This window comes from Chrysochloris asiatica, unplaced genomic scaffold, assembly GCF_000296735.1.
Source record: "Chrysochloris asiatica unplaced genomic scaffold, ChrAsi1.0 scaffold00128, whole genome shotgun sequence".
In the NCBI taxonomy this organism is placed as follows: domain Eukaryota; kingdom Metazoa; phylum Chordata; class Mammalia; order Afrosoricida; family Chrysochloridae; genus Chrysochloris; species Chrysochloris asiatica.
Window position 1 is genome coordinate 7,663,686 of NW_006408646.1, and position 13,670 is coordinate 7,677,355.

The 13,670-nt window shown below is 51.2% G+C and overlaps 1 protein-coding gene across 1 annotated transcript; it reads left to right on the plus strand.

Annotated features, from left to right (window-relative positions):
* The first annotated feature begins 6,298 nt into the window (after window positions 1-6,298).
* Window positions 6,299-12,671, plus strand: SLC35E4 (solute carrier family 35, member E4). The gene is made up of 2 exons (XM_006869306.1): window positions 6,299-6,932; window positions 12,196-12,671. The coding sequence occupies exons 1-2, from the start codon at window positions 6,314-6,316 to the stop codon at window positions 12,669-12,671; spliced, it is 1,095 nt and encodes a 364-aa protein (XP_006869368.1). The 5' UTR covers window positions 6,299-6,313.
* Window positions 12,672-13,670: the final 999 nt, after the last annotated feature.

The following is a 13,670-nucleotide window of genomic DNA, read 5'->3' on the forward strand; positions in this document are numbered from 1 at the left end:
GGGCATCTCCCCACTGTGAGTCTGCATATGTTTCAGAGGAATGAGTACCTACCAAAGACTTTCTTGGGGCATCTTCTTGCTTCTCTACTTAAAATACTGTTATGACCCACTGCTGGAGCCCAGATTCAATGGAAGCCCAGGACTCTAGGACCATAATCTCTCTTGATGTCCCCCAAGCCTGGTCAGGGTGCCTTCCCCGTAACATTTGGGGTGCTGAGTTCGGAAGGGCACCTGTCACCAGTGGGGCCTGTGGTTAGGTCAGGTGCCTGGGAAGACCGTGACACACATGGAGTCCTCAAAGTCACACTTAAAATATGGGCCTCTTCCTTACAGCATCACTTTTAAATAGTGTCTGGGAGATAAAGTCAGAGATTTAAAACTTTTGATAGTGAAACAAACATGGAAGTATCTGGAAGCCAAGTGCAAAATTGACCTCCAGTTTTAAGGTCAACTGTCTGCACCCAGGACCCTTGAGTGCTTGTTCACATGCCGTGTCCGTCCTTAATCATGGAAAGACCTGCCCTCTAACAATCCTGTCACAGAGGGCTGGGGCCTCAGAGACTCGGGATACACAGCCTGTGGGAAGTGGAGCCAAGATGCTCACTGAGTTGTCCAACACCAGGGCTGGGTGCTTGTCACTGTGCCACCCTGCCTCTCTAGCCTAGAGACACCCATCTGGGAAGGTCTATGTATGAAAAATATCTTTTAGAAGGATCAGCACATAACTGGTTCCGATGAGGTAGTGGCTAAAGATATCCCAAATGTCTAACTTTTCCAACATGTGAAACTACTCCATTATCCTTGACATCAATCACCACTCCTCCCTCCCTCACGTCCCAGGGTTCTGCAATCTGCTGCAACATCTCACACAATTGGCTCACACAATAGTGGAGGCCAGCAAGTCCTAAAGCTGTAGTTCAGAGGTCAGTCTAGAGGATTCTCTTCACCCATATAGTCTCAGGGGCTGAGGAATCTAAATCAGCCAGCCAGAAGACAGACTGTTGATGCACAGAACTACCGTAGCTGGTGAATCAGGCCAGGAGATAGGCCACACAGGTCAGAAGGGATGAGCCAGACTTGAGATCCAGAGCAAGAATGAAATTTTGTCAAAGCATTTTATGACTTGGACTCAGACCATGCCTCCAAGGAAAACTACGGGTGGTGATTTGAGTCACAGCCTCTAGTCAAGTGAAGGCATCCTTAATCCTTGTTCCACCTTAATCCTTACTCCTTGTTGTTGTTATGTGCCTTCCAGTCCCAACTCCTAGAGACCTTGACTTCAACCTCACATAGGGTTAGCAGTGCAGTGCTTATCCTATAGCACCACACCAAGACTCCTCCTTAGCCCCACCTTAAACTTTATTCTTCAATTCCACCTTAATCCTTAGTCCCACCTTAATCCTGCCTCATTAACAACTCATTTCAAAATGACAGGCATGTTGTTGTTGTTGTTTACGTTTCAACTCATAGCCACCCTGTATAGGGTTCATGAAGGAGCTCAGGTAGTGGTTACGAATTGGGCTGTGAACCGCAAGGTCAGAAGTTCAAAACTATCAGCGGTTCTGCGGGAGAAAGATGAGGCTTTCTGCTCCTGTAAAGATTTACAACCTTGGAAACCCTGTTCAGTGTCACTATGGGTGGGAACCAACTCTACTTAACAATAGAGTTTCTGAGGAGCGGCTGGTGAGTTTGAACCACCAACCTTGAGTCCAGTGCATTACCCCACAGCGCCACACAGTCATAGGGGCTAGAACTTGCCATACATCACGGAATGGAAGAATACAGCTAGACAGCCCATAATAAATACTTAACTGCCCTGCAATCTGTAAATAGCCCCTGGTGGCAGCCTGCTCTCAAGGTTTGATCCTACCTTCAGGAGAGCCTGTGTGAGGTGAGGTGCATTTGGCTCTAAGGAGCAGGAAGCTGCCGAATCCTGCTCAAATTGAGAGACTATCTATTGGAAAAACCTAGACTACCAACGTAGGGTCAGCCACGGGTGTTAACAAAATTGAAATTGGGTTTAAGGACCCTGTACTGGGCTACCCTATGGGCTTCTCCATCTCTTCTCCTCAGCCACGTGGGCCTAGCAGGGACCTTCTGCCACTTTCTAGTAGTTCAAGATCCTTTCCCCGGCCTACTTTCTCAGCCTGTGCTTCAGAGTTTGAGGCACAGCCTAACCCTGGTCACCTGGTCAAGGTCTAATCTGGCATAGTCAGTAAGACCCGTGTGAAGTGGAGGACAATCATGTCCTGGACAGGCCCCCAGGGCCTGGAATGGCCCTTCCAGCCCCCCAGAAAGAGTCTAACATATAAGGTGTCAGGTTTGCGTTGAGCCTGACACTTAGATCTTTATGATGCCAGACAATCTCCTTTCTCTTCTAAGCTGTTGGATGCTGACTTGGTTTATCCAGCATGTGATGTCAGCAGCCTCCCAAAACCTTGAGAGGATATTGTTGGCAAGCAAAGGAGGACTTGCCGCCTGTCTCTGTAGTCAACCACAGAGACCAAACATCACATTTTATTAGCAGGAAGACCATGGGAATAGCTTCCCAAAGCTGCTGTGCTAGCCACTAAATCTCTACACATCATATAGGGTAAGTTACAGCTGGAAAAATGATTATCCTTTCATAACACTAAAGTAACATTTCACAAAAACAAAGGAACAATGTGTTTCTTTATCATAGATTGTTATCACTGGGGTCCTTTCAACCCGGATTCCTGCAGTCCTTCCATAATGGCAGGGGAGTGGGTTAACTTCCTCAGGGATGAGATCACTAAGACCATTGCTCTCTTTTACTTCATTGTCTTGCTTGGACCCTATTTTAACTTTAGTAAAGGAGTCGTCTATATCCATATCACTGCTTCCAATTCATAGACGGGGGAAACTAACACATAAGCAGTTAACAAAAGGAACCTTTCCTCTCCTGTGCCCTTCCAGCCTCTCCCCTAGGGTTGCCTGCTTCCGGTAGTCATGACCTGAGTCTCGAAAAGGCAAATCTTAAATTCAAAGGATCTTGGGAATCTGTGGGGCAAGGACAGGTCACTCTGAGGGTAGACCTCAGGGAATGTGATGGAGACCTTTGCTGCCCTCTATGAAGCTGAGTCTCAACCCCTTCACAGGATGATCTCACTGAGAGTCCTGTTGGGTGCAAAAGTCAAGGCCATTAAGAGCTGGGGCTCTAGAATCATACAGCACTCAGCACCACTCATATACTGCATGCTCCTGGGCCCCAGAGTCCTCATCTGTGGGGAGGATAACCCCTATGCCTGCCTCTGGGAAGTGTGAGGTGTGGATGAATGTTCCCCCGACTCCCTATACTGGTGGCCTATCTTCCTACACCCTGACCCTGTGAGTTTCTGTCTGGAATGGTCACTCCAGGGTCACTACTGCAGGCTGGACCCTCTGCCCTTGGTCTTTCCACACCCCATCCCCACCAAGGTTTGTTGGGCCTTATCTTTGATAACCCTCTTTTCTCAAAGTCATCTCTCACCAGCCTGGGCAGGGTAGGACTACTGTGGAAGCTTGGAGGCAGCGTAGACAGATTTTCACACTCATCACTCTGTGTCAGTTCAGCTCTGGGGTCAGTGTGTTGATATTGTATGTGTGTATGCATGTTTCTTTATTTTTAATTTTTTATCGTAAGCTGAGTGAAGTTTACAGAGCAGATCATTAGCTTTACATTCGACAAATCATAGACTTCATTTCACTGCAAATATTGCAGTCCCCTTCATGTAATAGTATTTACCTCTATTCACTGCGATTCTTGCATTCTTTCCCCTATAAAAACAACAACTTATTGGTCCCCAAAAGAATGTAACTCTTGTTAAGTGCCATCAAACTAATTCTGACTCATAGTGACCAGGTATAGGGTAGCAAATGAGTAGCTGGTGGGTTTGAATCACCGACTTTGTGGTTAGCAGTCCAGTGCTTATCTTAGAGCGGGGGTTGTTGTTGTTAGGTGCCATCGAGTCGTTACCGACTCATAGCGACCTTATGCACAGCAGAACGAAACACTGCCCAATCCTGGGCCAACCTCACTGCTGTTGCCACGTTTGAGTCTATCGATTCTGCCACTTAGCTGATCCATCTCTTTGGAGGTCTGCCTCTTTTTCTCTGACCCTCCTCCACCTTACCAAACATGATATCCTTCTCCAACAACTGGTCCTGACAATATGTCCAAAGTATGAGAGATGAAGTTTGGCCATCCTGGCCTCCAAGGAGCACTCTGGCTACACTTCTTCTAAAACGATCTATTGGTTCTTTTGGCAGCCCATGGTACTTTCACTATTCTCCTCCAACACCATAACTCAGAGGCATCAATTCTTCTACGGTTTTCCTTATTCACATCCATATTTGCATGCATATGAGGTTATTGAAAATACCATGGCTTGGGTCAGGTGCACCTTAGTCTTCAAGCTGGCATCTTTGCTCGTCAACACTTGTTGGTTGTTGATCCAAGAAGAATGAAGTCCTTGACAATTTCAATCTTTTCTCATTGATTAGAATGTTGTTAGTTGTTATTAGGTGTCATGGAGTCTGTATTGACTCATAGCGACCCTATGCACAACAGAACAAAATACTGCCCGGTCCTGGGTCAACCTCACAATCATTGCTATATTTGAGCCCATTGATGCTGCCACTGTGCCAATCCATCTTGGATAAGCACGGGTTTACTTGTGTTTACTTACTAACCTTTAGTGAACAATTTCACGTGGGTTTCACCACATCTGTGGCGAAAAATATGTGAGACTGTTCACTACAGATTATTAAAGAAGCACAAATAGCGTAGTCCTTACGAGTGGGGCTGCTCATTTTAAGGTCAGTAGTTCTGCTGTTCCAGGGGAGAAAGATGAGGCTTTCTGCTCCCGTAAAGATTTACAGGGTCAGAAACCCTATACAGAATTTATGAGTCAGAATCGATTCCAATACTGGGCAGGAACTTTCACCAGTACAGAAGCTGGTTGTCAAGAAAGAGCTTGGACTGGGCACCATTTCCTAAGAGTACTAATTATCCATTCCTGAACCCAGAAAGCACCCATTGTTCAGATGAGGATAACCGAGGCCCAGTGAGGGGCTTGGTGGCAGCTGCTCCGACGCCAGCCCAGGGCTGTATGTCTTGCTAGGGCTGGACGCCAGGAAATCCAGCTATGAATCAGCTCTGAGTGCCTAGGGTCTGTTGTAGGGAATGGATGCCAGAGGTACCCCGCTTCCGCAGCTGTGGGTGGTCCTGGTGATTCAGTTCCCCTCTGTGGCCAGAAGGGGAGGGGAAACTGGCGATAGGGAGGGGTGATAGAGAGGCCTTAAGGGACACTGACCCGATACTCATCTCGGAATGGGGTGCGGTGGGGCCCTCCTCAATACTCCATCTTTGTCGATCTCAATTGGGGATTCGCCTTGGCGCAGATGGAAAGGAGCCTGAATCCCTGCCAGGAGTAAGGTGGGGCTGTGAGAATGGGCAGTAGCGCAGGATGAAGACCAAGAAGACACTGATGGAGAGAATGCCAGGCGAGGGGCGGGACGAGGCCGGTTAGGCCCTTCCCCGCCCGCGCTGTCTTTCGTCTGGGGGCGGAGTCGGGGCGGGGCCCAAGCGTCGGACCGCGCCCGCGGGGCTCGGCGGAAGACACTGCCTAAGTCTCAGTCGTAGCAGGAGCCGCCGGGAGCTAGAATCACCGGGAACCCGAGCCGGAGCTGGAATCGCCTGGAGCCAAAGTCGGAGCGCCGGCCCAGTCGGAGAGGAGTGGACGTCCCGCCGCCTTCTCCCAGCCCCCCAGCGTGTAAGCAGCGCCGCTTGGGCACTGTCGAAGGCAGCGAGCGGCGACCCCCGTACAACCCGGCACGGGAACCCAGAGCGCCCTAAACCAGGCCTGGTCACAGCCTTAGCACGCAGGAGATTCCAGTGATGGGATCCTCACCCTAATATCTTGGGGGCAGAAGAGAGAAGAGATTTTCCTTCCATCTAGGAGCGCGGTGTGGGCACTAGGCGAAGAGAAGCCCGGAGATTTTGCCTAGCGCGGGGCAGAGGTAACCTCACCAGGACAGGCGTGAGGATCTGGGAACCTGGAATCCCGGTAGACTCAACCTGGGCAGAGCCGGTCAGGGCCTCGACTCTCCCCGTGGGAACCCGGAGGCTATCCGCACAGAGCTGGGACCTCGACTGACACAGGCCTCACTCTGGAAGCGGTGCCCTTATCTGTCAGAGACGGGCCACGGGGCCCAAAGAACCGGGACCTGGTCCGGCCCGCAGTGGAGCTCTCTGAGGGCCCAGAGCGCCTCTCTGGCGAGCCCGTCCTCCGCCCCGGCTTCACTGGTACGGATGGGCCGCTGCCCCCTGGAGCATCATGACGGCAGGATGACCACGGCTGAGGCAGCAGCAAGGGTTGGCGGTGCCCAGGCGGCTGGGCGCATCGAGTGGCGCCTCGGCAGCCCCCAGGACCTCAGGAGGCCTGGCCGGGTCCGGGTGGCGTTGGTGGCACTGGTGTGGCTACTGACGGGAGCCAGCATGTCAAGCCTCAACAAGTGGATCTTCACAGTGCATGGTTTCGGACGGCCCCTGCTGCTCTCGGCACTGCACATGCTGGTGGCGGCGCTGGCATGTCACTGGGGGGCACAGCGCCCCTTACCGGGCCGCACTCGCTGCCGGGTGCTGCTTCTCAGCCTCACCTTCGGCACCTCTATGGCCTGCGGCAACGTGGGCTTAAGCACTGTACCCCTGGACCTGGCACAACTGGCTACTACCATCACGCCGCTGTTCACCTTGGCTCTGTCAGCATTGCTGCTCGGCAGGCGCCACCACCCGCTGCAGTTCATAGCCATGGGCCCGCTCTGCCTGGGGGCCGCCTGCAGCCTGGCTGGAGAACTCAGGATGCCCCCGGCTGGCTATGGCTTCTTACTGGCAGCTACCTGTCTCCGAGGCCTCAAGTCCATCCAGCAAAGTAAGTACTTGGGTCACTGGCTAAGGAGGTGGGGTGGGCTGGGTGTGTGACTTGGATCGCTGGCTAAGAGTACAGTATTTATCCCATTATACAGACATAGAAACTGGCTTTGAAAGAGGCAGGAACTGAAGCTTAGTTTCAGACCCCAAACCTAGGCTCTGGAGTCAAAACAAAACAAAAAACCATTGTTGCAACCCTATAGGACAGTGTAGACTTGCCCTCTAGGGTTTCCGAGGCTGTAACTCTTTACAGAAGTCTCTCTTCTAATCAGTGGCTGGTAGATTTATAGTATGGATCTTCAGTTAGCAGTTTAATGTTTTAACAACTGTGCCACCAGGGTTCCTTCTAACCATCCAAGAAGTCTTGCATAGTAGTCCTCAGATTTATGCCCCACACTTTGTCTAGTGCTTTTTTTCACTGGATCCCCACAGATTGAGGCATGTGTTCTATTGTCCCCATTTAACAGAGAGTTGGAGAGGTTTGCCTTGGGCCATGTGACTAGTAACAAGACTTGAACCCAGGCAGTTGGACTCCATGCTGTCAAGTGTTGAGTTGTAAGGCTGTGGAAGACTCAGGCCTGGGTGCGGACCAGGGAGAGAGACAACAACAACATAGCATGACAGGTCTGGTGCTGGGTGTGGACCTTGATTCCTCATGAGCTTCACCCTCACTTCACAGATGATGGAACAGACCCAGAGAGGTTCTGTGATTTGCCCACAGCCACAGTTCCTAAGGAGCTCTGGTAGCGCAGTGGTTATGAGTCAGGCTGCTAACCTCAAGCAAGGTCAGCAGTTCAAAACTACCAGCTGTTCCACGGGAGAAAGATGAGGCTTTCTGCTCCCGTAAAGATTTACGGCCTTAGAAATCCTATACAGGGTTGATATGAGTCAGAACCGACTCCACGGCACACTACCACCACCACATTTCCTAGGGATCAGGGAACCAACCTTGTCTATGCAACTCTGGAGCTTGGCTGATAGAATGGGACTGGTGGGGGTCTGACATAGGCCTGTTGTTGTGAAGTGCCATCTAGTCAGTTCCGAGCCATAACGATCCTATATAGGGTTTCTGAGGAGCAGCTGGTGAGCTTTGCAGTGTGGCGCATTATCTCACAGTACCACACCAGGATTCCTGGCATAGGCCTAGCTCCTGCTAAATCTCTCAACCAGAAGCAGGAAGCTGCCTTCCTACCTGCCCTGTTAAGGGGTGTCTGAGTTCCAGTCTAGCAAGAACCCACCCTGTCTGCCTCAACCTAGGGGAGACATGGAAGAGGCCTTGTTTTAAGTCAGACATGATGGTCAGTTCTTATTCTGGTCTCAGACTCCCCATATGTTCAGTGGAGGTGGATCATTGTTAATGGAGGGGTATCTTGCCCTCCCTCCCAGCTCTGGAGTCCTGGCGTGGCACTGTGGGTTAATGTGCCAGACTGCAAAGCTGTTTGAACTGTTATGTTGGCAGTTCAAGCTCACCAATCACTCCTCAGAAATCCTATATAGGGTTGCTATGGGTGGGCAACTACTCAATGGCACGCTTAACAAACAACTCACAGCTCTGAAATCCTATAATCTGGGTGTGAGAGAGGAGATAGGAGCTAAGCTGATCAGAGGCAGCCAGGGGCCAATGTCCCACCTGCCCTGTTATCTTCAGAGGAAGATCCTAAAGCCCTGACCCCATCCTCCTGGGTCTTGAGGCAGGGCCAAAGCCCAGTTCTATTTTTGCCTTCAGGTTACATGAGAACTGGGGACTGGGCTCTGGGCTGAGTCGACAGTGGGAAACCTGACCCCGTGGGGCCCTCCCACGCAGGGTCTGAGCCCACAGGTCACCAACTCAGGCTCAGTGTTCCTAGCACAGGGCCCCAGGCAGCCCCAGAAGGCAGGAGGGTTTCCAAACCCCCAGAAGGCATTGGGTAGCAGGTTCCTGGCTTTGTACCACTTCTTGGCCTCTGCCAGTTTTCTCCTCTCCAAGTCTAAACTAGCCTGGCCCCTGAAGTGGGTCAGGTAGGATGCCTACAGCTGGCTCTCACCGTATTCTGCTTCCCCATACGGGCTTTAAATGCCCTATGTCATCGCCACTTAGTTACCTATCTGCCCTTCAACAGACGGAACCTCTAAGTGGGCGGGGACTGACTTTGGGTCATCTGAGTCCACAGCACGAGGCCTGGCACAGAACATAAACACCTTAAATGGTGGTTTTTATTAAGGGCTCCAATAGCGAATTGGTAGGACTGGCTAGGCACCATGGTGACTAAAAAGGGGGCTTAGGAAGAGGAGGCTCCACCACACATGAAAGCCCAGCAGAGATGGGCAGGAAGAGGCTAGAATGGAGGAAGCTGGGTTTAGGGCAAAGGAGTTTTTACAGTCAGAGGCTCTGTGAGTGACACCAGGGCCTAATTTAGACTACAGTGTAAATGACTGATGCCAGCTCCTTTCCCGAGAGCAGACTCCCTGGATCAGGGGAAGAGTCTCGAGGGAGAGGAGAGACCAGGCCGCAGCTTCCTTCCTGCCTGGGCCAGTGGCAGGCTGAGGGGCTCTCTGTCGAGAAGGGGTGATGCTGATTGCTCACAGAATAGGTGCCAGCTTGCTTTCTAGGAGGACTTGATTCTCAGCTGTACTCATGAGCAGACAGCAACCTGACTCTTGTCCTCTGAGTGCTCAGGCTGGTGGGGGAGATGCACTTAGAATTAGAGGTCACAATAGCTCATAGGAAGTGCCACTGCCCAGGTGGGCATGGGTGTGGTTGTTTCCTGTCTGGGAGGCCCTGTGTGCCCATACCTTGCCCAGTTCTTCCTAAAGACAGAGCGGGAAAGGGTATTCTGGGGGTAGGGCACAGGGTGTCAGCCCACAGGAGCAGATTGGTGGATTGTGACATCTGCTGGTGTGAGCAGTTACCTCTGGGCTCCAGGGCTGGTTTTACTCCTGTGATGTCCTGGTGAGGTGCTGTGCACTGGACCTCAATGTCGGTTTGAACCAGAAAGTTGGCGGTTCAAATTCACTTAGAAACCCGAGACAGGGTCACTATGCGAGGGAACTGATTCGATGGCACTTAACAAATGCCCCTGTAAGGGGGCTGTTGCCACTCCTCCACTTTATGCATGGGAGACTGAAGCACAAGAGATGGTGCCTTGCCTAATATCACCACAGTTATGGAGGAACAGAGAGGGGATCAGCCAGTTGCGAGATGAACAGGGTCCAGAAGGGTCTGTTGTTTGTCTGCATGTGGCAGGTGCTTGGACCTTCTGATGCTGAAACAAGTGGGCCCCCAAGAGGAAGAGACTGAAACTGAGGGCCTAGGGGGTGGCAGGAGAGTAGCGGCTAAGAAGGCAGGATGACGGGTTGGCAGAGGACCATTGTCCTTTTCTGAGCTAAAGGGAGGGATGCAGAGCAGATTGCAAAGGATTGGGGTGGGAAGGTAAGGTCCCTCCTGCCTGGCTAGATAGCTTGTAGAGAGTGAAATACACCAAAGGTGAAGTTTGCCTGAACACACAAATGCCTTCCTGTGATTGGTCCATTGGTCGTTGAATATGCAGGCCACAGGCAGCTTGTCAGGGTGCTAAATTTGGAATGAACAAGCAGAAGGCATTCCAATTATCTGTTCATTTCTAGAAATGTTAAGCCTGAGGGACTGTTGCCTAGAGAACCAAGCCAAAACATAAGAACGAAATCTAGAAAGAAATACAATTTCCTATTCTAAGCATAGCCTATGAGTAAGCATCTCTGTGGCTGTTTGGAATGTGTGTGTCAGAAGATGCTGAGAGCCTGTCCTGAGAGGCTTGCTCATCTCTCACCACTAAACCTTGAAGAGGGTCCAAAACCGTCATTGCAAATATTATTCTCTCACCTGAGCTCTAGTAGCCTCTGCTGGTGGGGCTACTTGCTTTTTGAACTGGCCGGGTGGTAAAGTGTAGACATACACACACATGGAAGAAAACCTTACAAAGCTAAAAGGTTTCCTTCTTAGTCCTGGATTCATTTTGCCCTGCCTCAGTGTTGATACTGATATCAATTATATAACCAGTAAGTGATTGCTTTGCTAAGCACAGACAATGTTCCCTTGTCATCCTAATGTCAGATGGGGATGAAGCAATGGAGGAAGGACCCACCATTTGGACTCAAACTTTAAAACTCTTTTAACTGAAAAGTCAGGGACGCTCTGCTGGCCTTTCCCGGCTGTGGTGCTAGGAGCTGGAGTGTGGAGACCTTTGGTTTCAGGCCAAGAAAGGTGGGTTGAGGCCAGGTGCTGCCTGACTTTGAAAGCTGAGCTAAGAATGAGGACATTTTTCTCCAGGGCTTGAAGGTTTTTAAACAGGGAAAATGCTGCAAGCTTATTGCTTCAGCCTGTGGAAGGTGATTTGAAGTGGGTGACAAGCTGATTTATTTATTAACTTAGTTGTTACGTTTGCTAAGCACTTAACCTTAAGTCCCTAAGTGGTGCAAATGGTTAAGAGTGCCCTGCTAACTGAAGAATTGGAGGTTTGAGTCCATCCAAAGAGGCCTTGGAAGAAAGGTCAATCACCATGTGTTGGAATCAACTCAAGGACATAAGTCTTTATAACAACCCTATGGTTTTTTTCCTCTGAATTATCTTTTTGTTGTTGAGCAGCAAAGCGTATACCAATTCCACAGTTTCTCGTGTGCAGTTAGTGACATTGATTACATTCAAGTTGTGCAATCATCCTCAACTTTTCTGAGTTGTCCTTCCTTATAAACTGCCAGTCCTCTAAGGTTGTATTTAAAAAATAAAAACAAAAAACCAACCCACTGCCACTGAGTCGATTTCAACTCATAGCAACCCTTCATAGACTGTAAATCTTTATGGGAACAGCAGCCTCATCTTTCTCCCGGGAATGAGCTGGTGGGTATGAAATGATGGTGGCTTTGAGGTTAGCAGTTCAAAGTGCTTATCCTACCGCGCCACCCGGGCTCCTAAGGTTGTATTGCTGTTGTTAAGTGCCTTCGAGTTGGCACTTAATCCTGTATAGGATTTCTGAGGAGCAGCTGGTGAACTTGAACCGCCAACCTTGAGTCCAGTGCATAACTCATTGTCTTATTATTTCCCAACTGTACCAGTGAGGAAACCAGGGCTCATAGAGGTCAAGTGCTTAATAAGCTTTCAGGGCACAGACAGTAGGGAGTGGATGCAAGCCCCTTGCCCAGGGGGCTGACTCTAGAGCAGGTGTAGGGAACTGCTGTGTGGGGTGTCTTAGCTGACTATGTGGGGGGTCTGTCACCTTGTCATATGCTGATGGCCGCTGTTCTGGTTGCAGGTGGCCTGCTGCAGGAGGAGAAACTGGATGCGGTGACTCTGTTGTATGCCACCTCACTGCCCAGCTTCTGCCTGCTGGCGGGGGCTGCCCTGGTGCTGGAGGCTGGTGTCGCCCCACCGCCTGCTCTCACGGACTCTCGACTCTGGGCCTGCATCCTGCTCAGCTGCCTCCTATCCGTGCTCTATAACCTGGCCAGCTTCTCCCTGCTGGCCCTCACCTCTGCCCTCACCGTCCACGTCCTGGGCAATCTCACCATTGTGGGCAATCTCGTCCTGTCCCGGCTTCTGTTTGGCAGCCACCTCAGCACTCCCAGCTACATGGGCATTGCACTCACCCTTTCTGGAATGTTCCTTTACCATCACTGCGAGTTTGTGGCCTCCTGGGCTGCCCGCCGGGGGCTGTGGCGGAGGGCCAGTCTGGCAAGGGTCTTTGAGACCCAGGTGAACTTTGGTCCACCTGTGACTGCACCTAACTGAATCTGACCTCGGCCAATGGCCATGGGAGAAGTGGACAATAGGCAGCTGCAACCAGTGTACCCCTGGGAGGGTGAGGCACCTCTGGTGGCTGGAACAGGGACTCCCAGAGCACAGACCACTGGATGGTGTGCCTATTCCTGGCCCAGCGAGGGTGCCTGACTAATTGTGATGGTGAGCATCAACTATGTTGCCGAACACTGCTGACCAAACTTGGGAAACCTCAATGTGTTATGGTGATGATTCTTGGCGGTTGCACAATCCCTCCCAATGGGAAAGGCAGCTGGGGGGCTCAAGAAGGGCTTCTTTGCTGATGGGTTACCCCCAGGGAATTGGAGTGGTCCATGCCAACTCTAGGCAGCTACTGCGGCCTTATCCTGGGCCTCCCAATTTTGGGTCTTCCGTCTTCAAATAAACTTATTTTTGCTTGTACACCTGTGTCATTCTTCGGGGTATAGTTGAGGGAAGAGGAAAAACTCACTCATCAAGTGACCAGCCAGGACATTCTCCCTTACTCACCACAGCTTGTGCAGGTCCCCACCCGCACCCCTGTGCTCTCTAAAATACCTCCACTGGCCAGGCCCCATTTAAGGGAGCCCACTGCCGTAGTTCAGGAACAGGGCCTGGGAGGCTGGCCGAATGGGTGACAGGAAGCAGCCTGGTGTAGGACCCCCTGGGACCCAATTCTGTTCTGCTGACTCTGACTTTGGAGGGGAAGCCTCCTCTCTGATCCCATTGGAGAGGATGGAATGAGGTACCCATTGGGCAGGGCCGGGTGTGGGGCTGCCTCTGTCCCATCTTGGACTAGTCACTCCACCCTTTGTGAAGTTCCAGGTCCATCAGGAAAACAGCGACAGTCTTCCCTTTCTGTGTGAGCCAAGGGGGCTAGACCAGGCTGGGATTGGGGTCTGAGGGGCCTAAGACTCGGCGGGGGATTATTCTTTCAGACAACTGAATTTCTACTAACTGCACGAAGACAAGGCTGGGGTGGGGTAGTGAGGG

What these genes read in the sequence shown, in the direction of transcription:
- SLC35E4 (XM_006869306.1), top strand. Translation starts at nt 6,314, where the DNA reads ATGGGCCGCTGCCCCCTGGAGCATCATGACGGCAGGATGACCACGGCT. An exon ending in CCTCAAGTCCATCCAGCAAA is followed by an intron (nt 6,933 to 12,195) that starts GTAAGTACTTGG and finishes TTCTGGTTGCAG; the next exon opens with GTGGCCTGCTGCAGGAGGAG.